The following is a 15,363-nucleotide window of genomic DNA, read 5'->3' as shown; positions in this document are numbered from 1 at the left end:
TATTTACAGTATTGATTAACTATGTTTAAGTTTACCGAAGTAACAAAATAAAATCTTATATGTCAGTCTGAGCTATGCTGAACAGGAAGCTGTTAAAAGGGCGAAGATAGAAGTCCAAGATCATACACTCAACTTTGTATTATAAGAGCACAGTTTCATGCTGCAACGTAAATTTGGGGGCCAAAAATCTAAGTTAAACTGAGCATGTTCTTTCTGTAAATATTATGTGCTGCCCAGCTGATTTCTAAAGTAGCTGGAAATCTTGTGGATTTCACCTTTATCAACAGTTTTGCATAGTGCTGATTTCTCAAGTGTTACTTGCAAAGATTCTAACTCAAGAACATGAAAGTTAACTATTTTTAGAGACATTTTTGTTACTGCACTGTGAAAATCCACTTTCTTCAGGCACACTGATAATAATGGTTCCAAATATCTACTTGGTCACCACACCACTGCTTAGCAAGCCCTTTTCAAAACACTTTTGAATTTTGTAAGTAGTCTATAGTAATATATTAATGTAACACATTACAGGTTAATAATTTTGCTTATTTTACACAATATATAATCTTGTCTCTTTATTTTTAGGTATGCTTGGCCATGACAATGGATTACTTATTTGCATCAGATACTCTTTTATGAAAAGATCACGATTCCAAAGAGTTTAAACATTATTTCATCTGAAACAGTATGGCAGGCTTCAAACGAGGATATGATGGAAGAATTGCAGGCTTGTACGACTTGGATAAAACTTTGGGCAGAGGTCATTTTGCTGTGGTCAAACTTGCTCGACATGTCTTTACAGGTGAAAAAGTAGCAGTAAAAGTGATTGACAAGACCAAGCTGGACACTCTAGCTACTGGACATCTTTTCCAAGAAGTTAGATGCATGAAACTCGTACAGCATCCCAATATTGTACGGCTATATGAAGTGATTGATACCCAGACTAAACTTTATCTTATCTTAGAGCTAGGGGATGGAGGAGATATGTTTGATTACATCATGAAACATGAAGAAGGTCTGAATGAAGATCTGGCAAAAAAGTATTTTGCTCAAATAGTTCATGCGATATCCTACTGCCATAAACTGCATGTAGTTCATAGAGACTTAAAACCAGAGAATGTGGTGTTCTTTGAAAAACAAGGACTTGTGAAACTGACTGATTTTGGATTCAGCAACAAATTTCAGCCTGGAAAGAAGCTCACAACAAGTTGTGGATCTCTTGCATATTCTGCTCCAGAGATTTTACTTGGGGATGAGTATGATGCACCAGCAGTCGGTAAGTCCTCTTTGTATTCAACCAGTAGTCTGGTGCCAGTGCCAAGCTGGAAGGAGTGGCTGACACACCAGAGGGCTGTGCTGCCATTCAGAGAGACCTGGACAGGCTGGAGAGCTGGGCGGAGAGGAACCTCATGAGGTCCAACAAGAGCAAGTGCAGGGTCCTGCACCTAGGGAGGAATAACCCCATGCAACAGTACAGGCCAGGGGCTGACCTGCTGGAGAGCAGCTCTGCAGAGAAAGACCTGGGAGTGCTGGTGAATGACAAATTGACCATGAGCCAGCAATGTGCCCTTGTGGCCAGGAAGGTCAATGGTCTCCTGGGCTGCATTAGGAAGAGTGTTGGCAGCAGTTGGAGGGAGGTGATCCTGCCCCTCTACTCAGCCCTGGTGAGGCCTCATCTCGAGTACTGTGTCCAGTTCTGGTCTCCCCAGTGCAAGAGAGACATGGAGCTACTGGAGAGAGTCCAGTGTAGGGCTAGGAAGATGCTCGGAGGGCTGGAGCACCTGCCCTATGAGGAACAGCTGTGAGAGCTGGGCCTCTTCAGCCTGGGGAAGAGAAGCCTGAGGAGGGATCTTATCAATGTGTACAAGTACCTGAAGGGAGGGTGTCAAGGGGACGGGGACAAACTCTTTTCAGTTGTCCCATGTGACAGGACAAGAGGCAATGGGCAGAAATTGAAGCACAGGAAGTTCTGCCTGACTGTGAGGGGCAATTTCTTCCCTGTGAGAGTGACAGAGCCCTGGACCAGGTTGCCCAGAGAGGTTGTGGAGTCTCCTTCTCTGGATATCTTCAAGGCCCACCTGGATGCAACCCTGTCTAACATGCTCTAGGTGACCCTGTTTGAACAGGAGGTTGGCCTAGATGATTTCCAGAGGTCCCTTCCAACCTTACCAATTTTGTGAACATTCAGTAGGACTCTATATACAACTGTGCATGTATTTTGGTACAGGTATGGTAATGGCTGTACCATTGAGAGTGACTTGCAGCTTACCTCTTCTTTGGGGAGGGAAGAAGAGGGGGTTCAGTAAAAGTGCTCATTTGCCTGAGATAAAGGCTCAGCTTACTTCATATGTTGGCAATGTACTTGTGCATATTTTAGACAGTCTTGTCTTATTTCTAATATAAATATTTTTAGTGATTAATCGTTATAGTCTTTGTTTAAACTGTCATTTTACAAATTCTAACTTTGAATAGATACTTTACTAGGGGGTTCTCTAGACTTGAAAGTGCTTTCTGAAATGTGCTATAATCAGGAATATTAGATGTCTGTCATTTGTCTCTTTGCTTATCCATGCTGATGCTACAGTAATGTTTGACAGTGATTTCTGCTTATAGAGTCAAGTGTTCTAGATAAATTGTTTCTGAATTTCTGTGACAAACTAGAGATGCCAAATCCTGAGCTCTGTGTACAAGCACCTCTTTATGATAATTTCCTGAACTACCTGATTGTAGTGCCCTCAAACTATATGGGAAAATGCATTTGTTAAATAATCTGTAAGCCACTTTCTATGAATTACTACTTAAAAAAAAAAAAAAAAAAAGTGGTATAGCAGTCCAATTTTAGAGAATGAGCAAAAGAACCTGAAGCATGGAGATTGCTGCTCAATTGATTCTTGGAAGAAAGCAGATATGAGGAGGTTACTTTATTGGAGGAGAGGGGCTAGTTTGAGCACGTGCTATGTATAGCTCTAAGGAGAGAACAAATTAACCTACATAAGCAGTAGGTGAGAGCAGTTAAGATGAGGAAGAGGGGAACTTAGGACGAATGGTAACTCGGAATCAGTTTGAGGTTTTTGAAGATCTGAAAAATGTATGGAAGCTTGGGATGCTACTTCTAAGTAGTCATCTTCTGGTTTTATTGCTGTTTTAGTTGTATTTTTTGACACTGCATTTATATTTCTTTCTGATGATCTTTGTTCTATTGCAGTTTTACATTATTTTGAAAGAGAAACTATCACTGATGAGGAGTAAATGGTACCTGCACTGGTGCTTTATGATAGCTACATTGAAAGAAACTTAAGATTTGTCAGAGTGCATCTTAGAGAAGACTAATAAGGATGATTTTATTTTGCAAGGATTAGTTTTAAAAATAGTAAAATAGTACAATTTTCTTAGCCGCTTCTGTATGTGAGGTTAATGCCTGTAATATGGAAGTGCTAGGGACTGTCTGAGGAAGGAACAGTTTTGCTATTTTGTTTTGAAAGATACCTTTCTCTACTTACGTTGCAGAGCTAAATTGAAGGGTGATTTGAATCTGACTTCAGTCTGAAAGTTTTGACCAAGTGGTCCAAATTGAATTCTATGGTTAAAAACCAGGCTTTACACCTCTTTATGTTGCCACTGCTCTTACATTTACCATTTAAAATGTTTCTTTGTAAATTTTTAGTGATAGTATTGGAAGAAAATGGTTAAATGTATTAACAGAAAAGGTACCTAGCAATGTGGCTGGTGGAGAGTGGATTGATATGAATAGTAGAAAAACTTACTAGAAATGAAATTTCTTCCAACTTTTGGTTAAAGATGGTGATTAAGCTCTTTTCCCCAGCATATTTAAAAAAGCAAAAACTACTGATGTTTTGTTTATTCCCCAGTGCACGGTCTCAGTTGCTGAATACTAGGACTTTTTCTTAGCCTGGTGGGCAGACTGCAGTGCTTGTATTCAAACATTGTTAGTGCCCAATTTTCATCACTCTGTAATGCAGTACAAATTTTTAATGTGTAAAGTACCGATTATCTTACTGGCAGTAAGATGATGTGTCCTCAAAGAGTCTGGATTTTCCTCTCTAACTGTGAATAAAAGGTAAGATACACCTTGCAAAGACCTTTTTTAATGTAAAGACTGCGTGTGTGTGGGGGGGGGGGAAATAAAACTCGTTTCCAGTGTTTTCTCTAAACCTTTCCAACAAGCAAGAAGTAAGCTTGTGAAAATCTTTCTTAACCTTTGAAGATAAACCTTCATGCTTAGATAAGGTCATGTGTGGTCTACAAGTTTGTATAAATTCAAAGCTAGACATACTTTTTAAGAGAAAAAGAAGTTACTTCAGAGATAAAGTGTGGGGTTAATTGTGCACAGTGTCTTTATATAGCCTGAAATAGTGGCAAAGTGCTATGGACTCATTCAGCTATTGGCTGAATATAGCTATAAACACTACAAAGTTAATAACTGACATTGGCAATGATATTTTGCCAGCTGGGGTGATAATACATTATAGGTGAGGCAATCTAAAAGCTAGCTGCTGCTGGGAAAGGAGGTTTTACTTTCTTTTGTGTGACTGTATGGTTCTGCCCCTCTGTGAGCATCTGACCACTTGATAAATCAATTTAAAATGCCAAAATAAAAAAGGATTGCCTCATTTGTATTCTGCTCCTTTGAAGGCAAATTTGCAGTCATGGTAATCTTAAAAGAAAAATCCTCTTGCATTTATCCAAGTTTGTCATTATGTTAACAAAAAAACCCCCGAGAATAATCAATATCTGCATAGATTTCTGCCACAGACATGGCTTTTCTGATGTCCTATGAACAATATTAGAATGAGTATATAAAGATTGTTTACGTTTTCTTGTCCTGTATTTATCAATTCTTCAGGGCAAGTCTTGAGTTATATGCTTAATAAATATTATGGTGAAGCTTTCTTCATCAAAAACTGTTCCAGCAAATTTAGAGATTAATCTTCTGTTTGTGATGCTACTTAAAGGTGTTTATACTTGAAGAGAGACTAGTTAATTTAGCTCTGTCATTTCCTTTTGTATTTAAGGTTATAGTTAAAATGATGCAAGAAGAAAATTGGGCAATGGTCATATTTCCCAGGGCTTGTTGAAAAGCTGAGCAAGTTAGCTAATGAGAAGTTTTGTCAGTTTTAGTTTCCCATGTTGTTTTTGCATTTAATTAAAATTTGTTCTAGTCAGAGGAAAGTGAGAGAGGACTACTCTTGTATATAAAGTTAATCTTAGTCTCATAAATTAAATGGACATATTTTAGGTCAGACCAGAGTTCAGTCTAGACCAGTGGTCTAATTCATCCATCTCTAGCAATGTTCAGAAGTAGGTAACTATGGAAGAGAAAGAATAGAGCATGCATTTTGTAAAGTTTTTCTTTCAGTATTCTGCCAATGTCAAGAGAGAATGGCTCATTAAATAAATGTAAATCCTCCCTTTCCTAGGTGATAGTCTAGTTACAGATTTGTAGGTAAGTTGGTTCTTTCAGAAGAAGACAAGTACTATTTTAACTACTTGGAATCTATACCAAAATGTTAAGTGTTGGATAGACTGCAATAATTCTGGAAGACACTGAGACTTCTAATAGTTTTTATTTACCATAGTTGGTTTTCTGTATGTGATTTCATAAATATATGGAAACATTTGCAGAGTAAACGCATCCTTCTGGAGGTGAGAAATGGGGGAAATTCAGATCATAGGATGGGGATTGTGTCTACTTAGAGTTGAGCGCTGGCCTCCCAAATGGTACTGTAATATACGAATAACGCTGCATGTCTTTGGTATTGCAGTCTGTCCTCACAGCTACACCAAGAGAATGATGGTAAGATGTTCTTCGTAAGATGTGCCTAGCAAGAATATAATAGCTCCTCTAATTCAGTATTGTTGTACTGGCAGCTTGTGGTCCAAGCCTAATTTACTTCCTTCTTGGAAGTTGCACTGGCTAACCACTTGGGTAGCATTCATTGCTTAAGTAGTTAGATGCCTACTTTTCTTGCACAGCTCAAACCTGAATACAGTAGGATGTAATGGATGTATGTATTCATTATCTAGAGATATGTTTGCTGTTATTAAGGGAAATAGGGGACGACTCACACATTTTTACCTTTCCTGAGATGATGATACTGCATTTAGATCTACTTTGTCTGTTGGAATGAACCTAGATGCTTTTATTTTTTCCTTTGTTGCATCAAAATCTGTAAGGGCTTCATTTTTATATATAGTGTTGCTTAAATGTGTTCAGTCTTTCAAAGCCTCAGCTGGTGTCATCCATGCTTACATGGTGCTTGTCTATGGCTAAATATCTCTGACGACCCTAGCTGGCTTGCTTGGAGCTAGTTTTGAGGTGTCTGTGCGTGTAGAATGCTTGATTTGCAAACTAAGTAACGCATTTAAGCATAATGGCCAGTGGGTATATATAGTAACATTTTACACTTTAGAAATGCTGAATATGAAATTTGACAGCCTTGATAATAAAATGGGTAGTAAGGTATTTGTAAACTATATGTATTATATTGAATAATTTAGCATACTTGTCAGCGTATTCTCAAAGTGAGGTTACAGCCAAACTTCAAAGAAATGAAGCAGAAATTCCTACAGGATCATTCTGCTGTGTTTTTTTTTTTTTGCAACATTTTTGGAGATTTGCAGTTAAATTATAGAGTGAATTTGAAGATTTAGGAATGTGGAAGCTAAAATGGATTAAAAGTTAGCTGCTTCCAGCTTAAGTGGTCATTGCAGTCCTACCCATTCTGCACAGTACTCCTGACCATTTGAGGGGATGATTTTGTTTGCTAATTTGACAGAAGACTTAACTTTTCTGCAAACAGAAGTATTCACTTCAGCATTCAACTGTTTGGAAATCTAGGTGCAATTCTGTCTAATAGACTGTAGATGATCCTGCTTGAGCAGGGGGGTTGGTTTAGATGATCTCCAGAGGTCCCTTTCAACAGCAGTCATTCTGTGATTCTGTGATAGGACGTGCTGGGAGCATGCAGCTTGGGCCAGAGGGCTAGGGAAGATTGTAGGACTTGCTGCTCTTAGCATGAGCAAGTTTTGATTAGATCAGCCCAGCCTAGCCTAGTTCTGTGTCTTCCATGCAAGAGAAACTCATTTGACTGAAAATGATGGCCATTCATTAAGTATTGTTGCCAGTGCAATTTTAAGGAAGAGGCATTCTCTACTGTTTGGGCTCAAACGCTTTTTGAGACAAAACAGAAGAGCGCTGACCCTGAGAAAAGCGTCAGATTTGAGAAATGAGTTTAAATGAACTGTTTGTACTTTTAGGAGGGGCAGATATAGACAAGTGGTTTTAATATACTTATAGAAAGGATTTTTTTTTTATCTTGTGAACATGACACGAGAATTGTCATTTTTATGTTGCATGGCAGTTTGTGTGCAGGTGAATGAAATTTCTTCTGGATGAAAGGAGAGCTTAGTTTTTACTTACTGTGCTCCCCTTTGATTCTGCTTTTTCTTAACCTGATTACTTTATTGACAAGAAAATACTGTTAATGCCTCAGATTGTCCAGGGTGCTACATGCTTTAGAAGTGAAATTATGATGTAGCAGGGCTGTAACAAAGTGTGGGGGATCTGTGATCCTAATGGCTTCCCCTATAGATCTGTGCCCACTAATATTTATGAAATGCCACTTGTGTTTCATTTTGGATTACTTACACAATACACATATTTTAATGCATTCACCAACAAATTAATGGATGAAACAAGAAATAATTCATCCAAGTGAAACTACATAGGAGAATTGTCAAGATAGACTTCAGTTAACAGTATGTCAGCTAAGCTTCAGTATAGTAATGTTTCTTAGTCATCTTCCTGTGTTCACAGGAGAACTGTTTTCACAGTATTTCCAAATGCTGTTGTGAAGCAAGATTTCATTACAAGAAATAACATCTCCACAGATAGGAAGCTTCATTTCATGTATCTTGCAGACAAATATTCAGTATGTTCAGCCCATGGCTGACTAACTTAGCAACACAGACCTGGGGGGATCTAAATCAATGCTGTACTACTTTAGTTATAAACCAGATGTTTAAGTTTCACTTGCTCAGTCATTCTTGTGTAAATCTGTACTGAGATGTTCAATTTTGCACATAAAGCACAGCTTATATGCACATTACTAAAACCTCAGGAAAAGATGATACAGTCTATGAGGAAAATATGAAAGTTTTTTTTAAGATACTATAAGCAAATCATCTTTAGTATTCACATGGAAAACATTGCAGTGAAATATGTATGCAAGTTGTATGTGCTTTATAGACTTTGATATCTCCAGTGTTTTTGAGAGCATGTCTTTTGTAAAGAAATTCCCTTCTACCTTTAATTAAAACTTCTTTTTTCCCTGGCTATTTTTTTCTGGAGTAGTGATGTTGAAATTCACTTCAAGTACAAAACATTCTTTTTTTGCATTTAATGGAGATTCAATAACTTCTGAAATGTGGCTAAGCAACAGAAACCAAAGGAGAAAGAATGCATTTCTAAGTGTAGAATTGATGAATTAGAGTAAAACTTGATGTTCTGGAATTAAGGCAGTGGCATGTCCTTGTAAAAGCTTTTTTTTTTTCTTCCCTCTTTTTTAACTATCCTTTAAGAAATTTGAGATGCATCAGTTAACAGTAAAGAACATAACTATTTGCCTGTAGCTTAATACTTTTATGCAACCAACAAAACTCACAATTATCTTTAAAGCAAAATAAGTATTGTCTGCCAGATTGCATGAAAATATGAATCACTTCCAAAGACAAGACTAGTTAGTTAACTAAGACTTGAGCATCAATAAAATAACATATAGAACAGACTGTTTTATCAGATAGATAAGCTAATTATGAAAATAATTTGTTAAATGCCATTTGCTATTTATGCTCTTTTTTGGAGGAATAGGAGAGGGATAAGATTTCTGCTAGTTCTCTGGTCTGTTACTCTTTTATCTATTCATTTGTCTAATAGTCATTTTAATTGGTTTTGTAGTGTTTTAGGACAAGGAGAAAACCCAATTCTGCCTGTTAGTTTTGAAAGTGTTACCTCTTTCATGGAAAGTTAATAGAAGAATAGTTCAATCAGCTAAAAATTGAATATCTGCAAAAAAAGCTATCTCTACTCCTTCAACCATACTTTTCAAATTTATCGTCAGTGTGCGCACTCTGTAGTGTAAAAGCACTTGCAATGCATAGAAATACTGAAATAACTAACATAGGATTACTGCATGCTGTCTTGCTGCTGATTTCCTATGCAAGAGATACAACTTTATCAAGCTTTTAAGCTGTATAGGGTGGAAATGCTTTTCTTACTCTCCTTTTGAAGCATATCAACAATATAATGGGTACCAGTTAAATGATTCAGTAGTATGATACCAACTTTTATCCTTCATACTGCACTGTGGGTAATTTTTCATTACTCTAGGCATTTACAAATCTCATTTTCTGCAGAATGCTTAACTGAGTTTTCATTCTGTTTTCTATAGCTTGTGTTGTGAACAAGATATTAGTTTCAACTTTTAACAAATACACTGACCACTGCTGTCTCAGCCATGTGAGTTACCAGCTTTTGCCCACACCTGAGCCCAATTAAGGGTGAGAATTCCACCCTAGGCTTGGATCCAAATAGCTCAGGGTGGGACTTATGTATAAATTCAAAGCAGCAGTCTTCAGATATTGCCAAGTTGCTGCCTAACCATAAAGATGCCCAGGATACGGAGAGGCCTAGGATCTTTACATTAGACTTTCATATTTAGCTCTACGTAGAAGAGCTTGATATTGAGGTGCTCGTGTATGAGCTCTTCCAAGGCTCATCTCTTAAGAGGTCCGTGGATCGGGTTTTCTTCCATACATCCTCTCTGAGGAGATGGTAGCAGAAGTAACGATGGTGGTTCTTATTAATGTCTTAATGTGTAGTTAGAGCAATTGCCTATGACACTGGAAGTTTGAGTCCAATTCCTTTTCCTGCTTATCCACAGTCTATAGATTCTTCTACTAGTCCCATGGCAAAATAAACACTTAAGCGTTTTTGATTATCTCAATAAAAGTTGATTTTTGGGTTGCTTTTTTGCTGCTTGTTGAACTAAGTGGCTTCCAGTGGAAGATAATACTCAGCTGTTACAGTAAACACTCCAGAGAACTGTATAAAACCTGACAAGATTACTCAGTGTCACAGATCACTTTTGAAGAAACAGATTTTTGGTGGAAAGATCTATTTTATCAACAGAACAGTATATGCTTTGTAAACTGTTTTTTGGTTCTACACATACAGTTCAAAAAGAAAAATCTTCCTGTTCCCATAAAGGTCTGAAATAAACAACTTTTGATAGATTGAGTCTGTATATAATCTTACTTTAGTGGAGTGCAAATATCCCTCTTTCAATGAATATGGATTTTTAGCTTCTTGAAGTCACAAATTCATACAGTGTATATCAAGTGTGACAAGTGTCTGACTTTTGAGGAATGGCAAAAATTTGGGTGAATGTTTAATACTGAAGCTGTAAGCATCCCCTATGCAATGTAAATTCTAACTTTCTGAAATCCGTAGTGCTGATGTTAGGAATAAATCAGGAAGTTTAGAGAGTAATAAATGTCTGATGAAATGGTGAAGCTCAGTTCATTAGTTAAGCAAATAAATATGGATATCCCTTGTGCAGTGTACAAACTTAAGCATAACAGATGTTTGACTGATCTGTGTTTGAGACGGGCATAGCACAGGCAGCTAATGACGTAGTTTGGTTTCCATGGCAGTGACTTCATGTTATGTAAGGAAGTTGCGTATTCACTGCCCTGGTTGTCATGGTTCTGAGCCTCCTGCTTGAACAGTCCTTCCCTGACCAACAGTATTTAATGGCTATAAAAACCGTAAAATATTCTCCAGTGCAGTTAGCTGAGTAGTGCTGTTAAGTCTTCATCTCTCTTATTTTTATTCTTGTTACAACAACGTCATTTTCAAGATACTGGTATCCATTGTAAAGGCTGAAATGTATCTTAACCTTCACTGTGCTTTTGAAGGAGACCTTTTTTTTTTTTTTTTTTTTTCCCCTCCATTACACCTTATGGGAGTGCTATGTGCCTTCCTTCAACTTCAAAAGGTTATATAGTTCTCTAGTTTTACAGGATGTCAATATACTAAATGCATGCTGTACCCTGGCCTGAGTTCTACTTTTCGCATCCATTTTCTGAATGGAGAAAATTAGATGACCCTGAGAGGGGAGAGGAGAAGTAAGCAATTCTCCATAGAGCCTTCTATGGCTAATCACCCAGAGGAGTAGAGAAACTTGTGAAAAAATAATTGCTTAAATGTCCTCCTGTTAAGGAGGATGCCTGTAACACTACTTTTCCCTGTGCTGCTTCAGTTCAGATTCTCAAATTTAGAATTAGGACCTGCATCTGAGCTGTGTGTAGGAATGTGGTTGTAAATGTGTATTGACTGTATAAGCCAGGGAGTCATGCTTACAAAAAGTTCTCCTGTGTTTGTTTGGGAAGTCTAGTATTAAATTTACTGCAGTAGTTAAAAGTTTTGTCTAAAACCTGATGTTTTGGAGCACGGACACAGCACTGTAGGTACTATGCTGTATTAAAGTGATATGGTAGAGAGACAGATCTCTGCAGAATTCTTTATATGCTAAAGCATTTTTGCATCAGATTGCAGCAGAAATTAAAAAAATATATATATCCATTTAATAGAGCCCAAAATGACAGTCTTGGTCTGCACTCAGATCCTGTAGCTCTTTCCTATCCTGTGTGTGCACACGTGTGTGTCTCTGTGTGCAGGAAGGGTGTTTTGTTTTGACCCTGGTGCTTGTGCAACCCATGAATGAACTCATTGCAGTCAGTGAAAGGTTAGAAAATAATTCCTTCATTTTTCTAGATTAGGATATTGGCAGTTTAGTGGGCTGAACCACCTCAAAGGATGTCAGACAACCACTGAAGCTAGTGGAACAGAAGCAGTAAGACAAAGACTATCTTTGAGGACAGTGAAGGTGAGACAAGCCAAGCTGTCCCCTGAAACTTTGAGCCTTAAAGTGGTGTCTTCGGGGTGTCAGGTGCAAGAGAGGTGGTTCTTAATGGCCTCTGGTTGCAAGCTCCTGGAGCTGCTGGTGGGAGAACACTTAGAGATAGATGCTTTCTCTTCTGCTCTTAAATATATTTCTACAGCTTCTAATGTGTGAAAACAAGAACCTCTCTCAGCTGGGCTTCCCTCCTGGGCAGACCCATGCTATCTCACCGTAAGGGCACACCCTTTTCTAATGCAGCAATCCTCAGCATGTGTTTTTGCAAGGGAGCAGAGATCTGAAAAACTTCCGTTTCTGAACACTTTGGTTTATTTTTCTTCCCCTGGTTATTAGCTGGTCTGATAGGAGATGTTGTTTCTTTCTGCAAGTCTTGCTTCGATAGGGTGTGTCAGGCTCTTATTTAACTGCTGCCCCTACAGCACACAAAACCGTCTTGTCCAAGTTGATGCTTTTAACTAAGTCAAATGACTAGGTCTTGAGTGAGGCTTTCCACTCAGGTTTGTTGCTTGTTTTCTAACAGGATAAGAGCACTCTTTGGGACTTGTCAGTGAAAGATCAGGGTGCCATTATCTGCTTGGCTGGTGGAAGTGGTCTCCCCAGTAAAAGGAGCTCTTCTCATTTGCTGTACCTACTATGTGAGCACAAATCTCCAATAAGAGAGTAGGGCACGAGAGTGGGCAGGGTGTTTCCAACCCCATGTTGATCAAAGCCCTTCAGCAGTTGTGTGCAGTCTCCAGGATCTTCCTTCAGTTGCCTGGGTTCCAGAAGACAGATGGGTTCTCTCCTAATTAACTAGGCAAGAATAATATAGCAGCTTTGATTATAGCAGCAAAAACCAACATAGTGAAGAAGATGCCTGCTTGTAGCTTTGTATTTTGTTCAGGAGAATAATTAAAATTTTAAGTAAGCACTAGAATAAAATAATTTCTTTTTCTCCTTTACCAATTTCTCAGGAAGCCACTCTTCAAGATCTTGAATTGGATGTCTGTCTCAGCCAAACTGGCACTGTTTTGGGAAACATGAGTTTACCAAAATATTATCTGCTTATTATTGCATTAAATGGGAGAACCAAAAAATGTATCTTCAAAGGAAAGAAAGCATTTTCATTTTTTCAATGTATTTTCTAGAGCTGTTTGAAAATATAAGCAGCTATGAATCTCCTGTAGAGAAAAGTGCAAAACACAAATACAGTATTGATTTTTAGCATGTATAGAATGGCTTGAAAATTAATAAATCAGTGGAAACGTTGACGTTTCTAATACATATTCTATATAGCTATTTAATTGTTACCTTTTAAAACATTCAAAATGACAGGTAGTATTAATTCATTGTGTGGAATATCTGTTTCAAAGGCTTCAACTTCTAATGCTTGGATCTTGAGTTATGCCAAAGTCTAACAAGCCCACAGTTCAAAGGTGCTTTTATTTTTTAAAAACACTAGTGTTACGTATGCCACGTTAGTAAGTGGCTTCAAAACATGCAAAACAAAAATCTCAAAACACTGTAAAACCTGTAGTGATCTGTTGTGTGTTCAGGAAGCTTAATTGCAGAGGGATCTGCCAGTAAAATGCTATTTTGTTCAGTGTTGTTTATAGAGTTTTTATATGTTTAAAAAAAAGTGCGAAAGTAAAATTCTTTGCTGGCTGGGAAGGGAAAGATAGTGCTTTTACTGTTTTTAAGTTTGCGTGTTTCTGTTGTCTGAATAATTGATAATTCGAAATATCAGTGAATACTCAGTTCTTGTAAGTGTTTTTAAATGTTTTCCCATTGGTCTTGCAGGGCTTGTGTATTTCAAATGAAATTATTTTGAAAACTTATTCAGTGTTTCCTGTTTTTTTTAACCACTTCCTTCACACTGATAAACATCAGCTGCGTTTGGTGTGACATGCAGGCGTCAAAGCACTTAGGTCTACTTCCATATGTGAGGAGAGACTTGCCATAATACTATTCTGGCCAGCCTGTAAAGATAACCCCAAGATGACACACAACATAAGATTACACCAAAATGAGAAGGGAACATGTTCAAGTCATCTGGTGATTTTCTATATTCAGTTTTAATGTGCAAATTAAATTTATTGAGGCGCAGTGTCTCACTACAATCCTGCTTCCTAATTATCATTATATATTTTTTTTTAAAGTCCACTCAAGCTGCTAAACTGGATCCTTAGAAATTCCTAGCTGAATCATTTTAGTAGCCATGGGTATACATGCAGTGAAGTTGAAAATCTCTCTCTAGAGCTGCTGCTGCTATAGAAATAGGGTGGGAATAAAAGCTATGTAATTGTTCTGGCGCACTGTTATTTCCTAGCTGCACAAGAGTAAGTCTGCTATTAACAGACTTATTAACAAATTAACAAAATATACATTCGTCAGAAAAAAAATGTAATTTTTACCTAGAGTACGTGAGAATGAGAAGAAATGTAGTTGTTGCTACCTTAGTATTCACTGAGAGCATAAAAATACCTAAATAATGTGATAAGATCAAGCAAAAAAGTCTTCAAGCACTGTTTTTAGTTTTTACCAAACTTTGTTCTACATGCGTACCACTTTTTAATAATATGAAATGCACACTATAATGCAATATAGTAGCAATTTAGTGCGTGATCGACACTTTATATGGTCAAGAGTTTGTCTCCCATTTTTGATGCAGTTGTATTAAAAACAGTAGGTTTTCATTTTACTGTTAGCACTTCTCATCTAGAAGGATGTGTGGGTATGAAGTGAAAAATATAGTAACTAATCAAAGAAAAATGCACTGCATCCTGAAATACGTGCTGGGTAATCACTAATTACCCTTTTATATCAAAAAAAAAAAAAAAAAAAGTGATACAGGTTGGTAACTAAATCTGCATTGCATTATATAGAACAAAATTGTTATTTAGTTGGACTTAGATCAGTTGGATAGCGCTTTTGAACCATTTTTTAAAGTTATTTTTATACAAGTAAATGTACATTTATCAAAATTACTCAGATTTTAGGAAAACTTAAGGACAATATCTGCCATTACAAATCCTTCCAAACTGCAGTATGAAAAAGTGTATGAATATCTAAGAAAAGACAACAACCATACGACCAGTGTATAATTTGTGTCGCTTCACGTGTGTAAATAGAAAATTGAGCTCGGTTACAACCTTCTGAAGGAAAATACTTGTAGGATGTTCAGTATCTGCTCAATGCAGTTGAGATGTTTCAAAGACTGCCAGAGTTGCCTGCATGGGGCAACTTTGAGGAACTTGAGCTGTCATAGCTGCATTACTGTGACTTCTGTCCTTTCTTCAGGCCTCTCATGTTCTAAAAGATCAACCTCAAAACATTGGTTTTTCTCTTCTGTTTAAACTTCTATATGCACACTTATAACTGG

The 15,363-nt window shown here is 37.4% G+C and overlaps 1 protein-coding gene across 2 annotated transcripts in view; it reads left to right on the top strand.

Moving 5' to 3' along the window:
• SNRK (SNF related kinase) overlaps positions 1–15,363 on the top strand; it is a 45,518-nt gene that overhangs the window by 13,795 nt on the left and 16,360 nt on the right. For both annotated transcript variants that reach the window (XM_062569389.1, XM_062569388.1), the window contains exon 3: positions 586–1,276. In XM_062569389.1, the coding sequence (XP_062425373.1) occupies positions 688–1,276 (589 nt within the window). In that variant the 5' untranslated portion in view covers positions 586–687. The remainder of the gene's footprint in view (positions 1–585; positions 1,277–15,363) is intronic.

This window comes from Rhea pennata, chromosome 2, assembly GCF_028389875.1.
Source record: "Rhea pennata isolate bPtePen1 chromosome 2, bPtePen1.pri, whole genome shotgun sequence".
In the NCBI taxonomy this organism is placed as follows: Eukaryota; Metazoa; Chordata; class Aves; order Rheiformes; family Rheidae; genus Rhea; species Rhea pennata.
The sequence above is the reverse complement of the archived record's forward strand: the minus strand, read 5'-3'. Positions and strand labels throughout refer to the sequence as shown.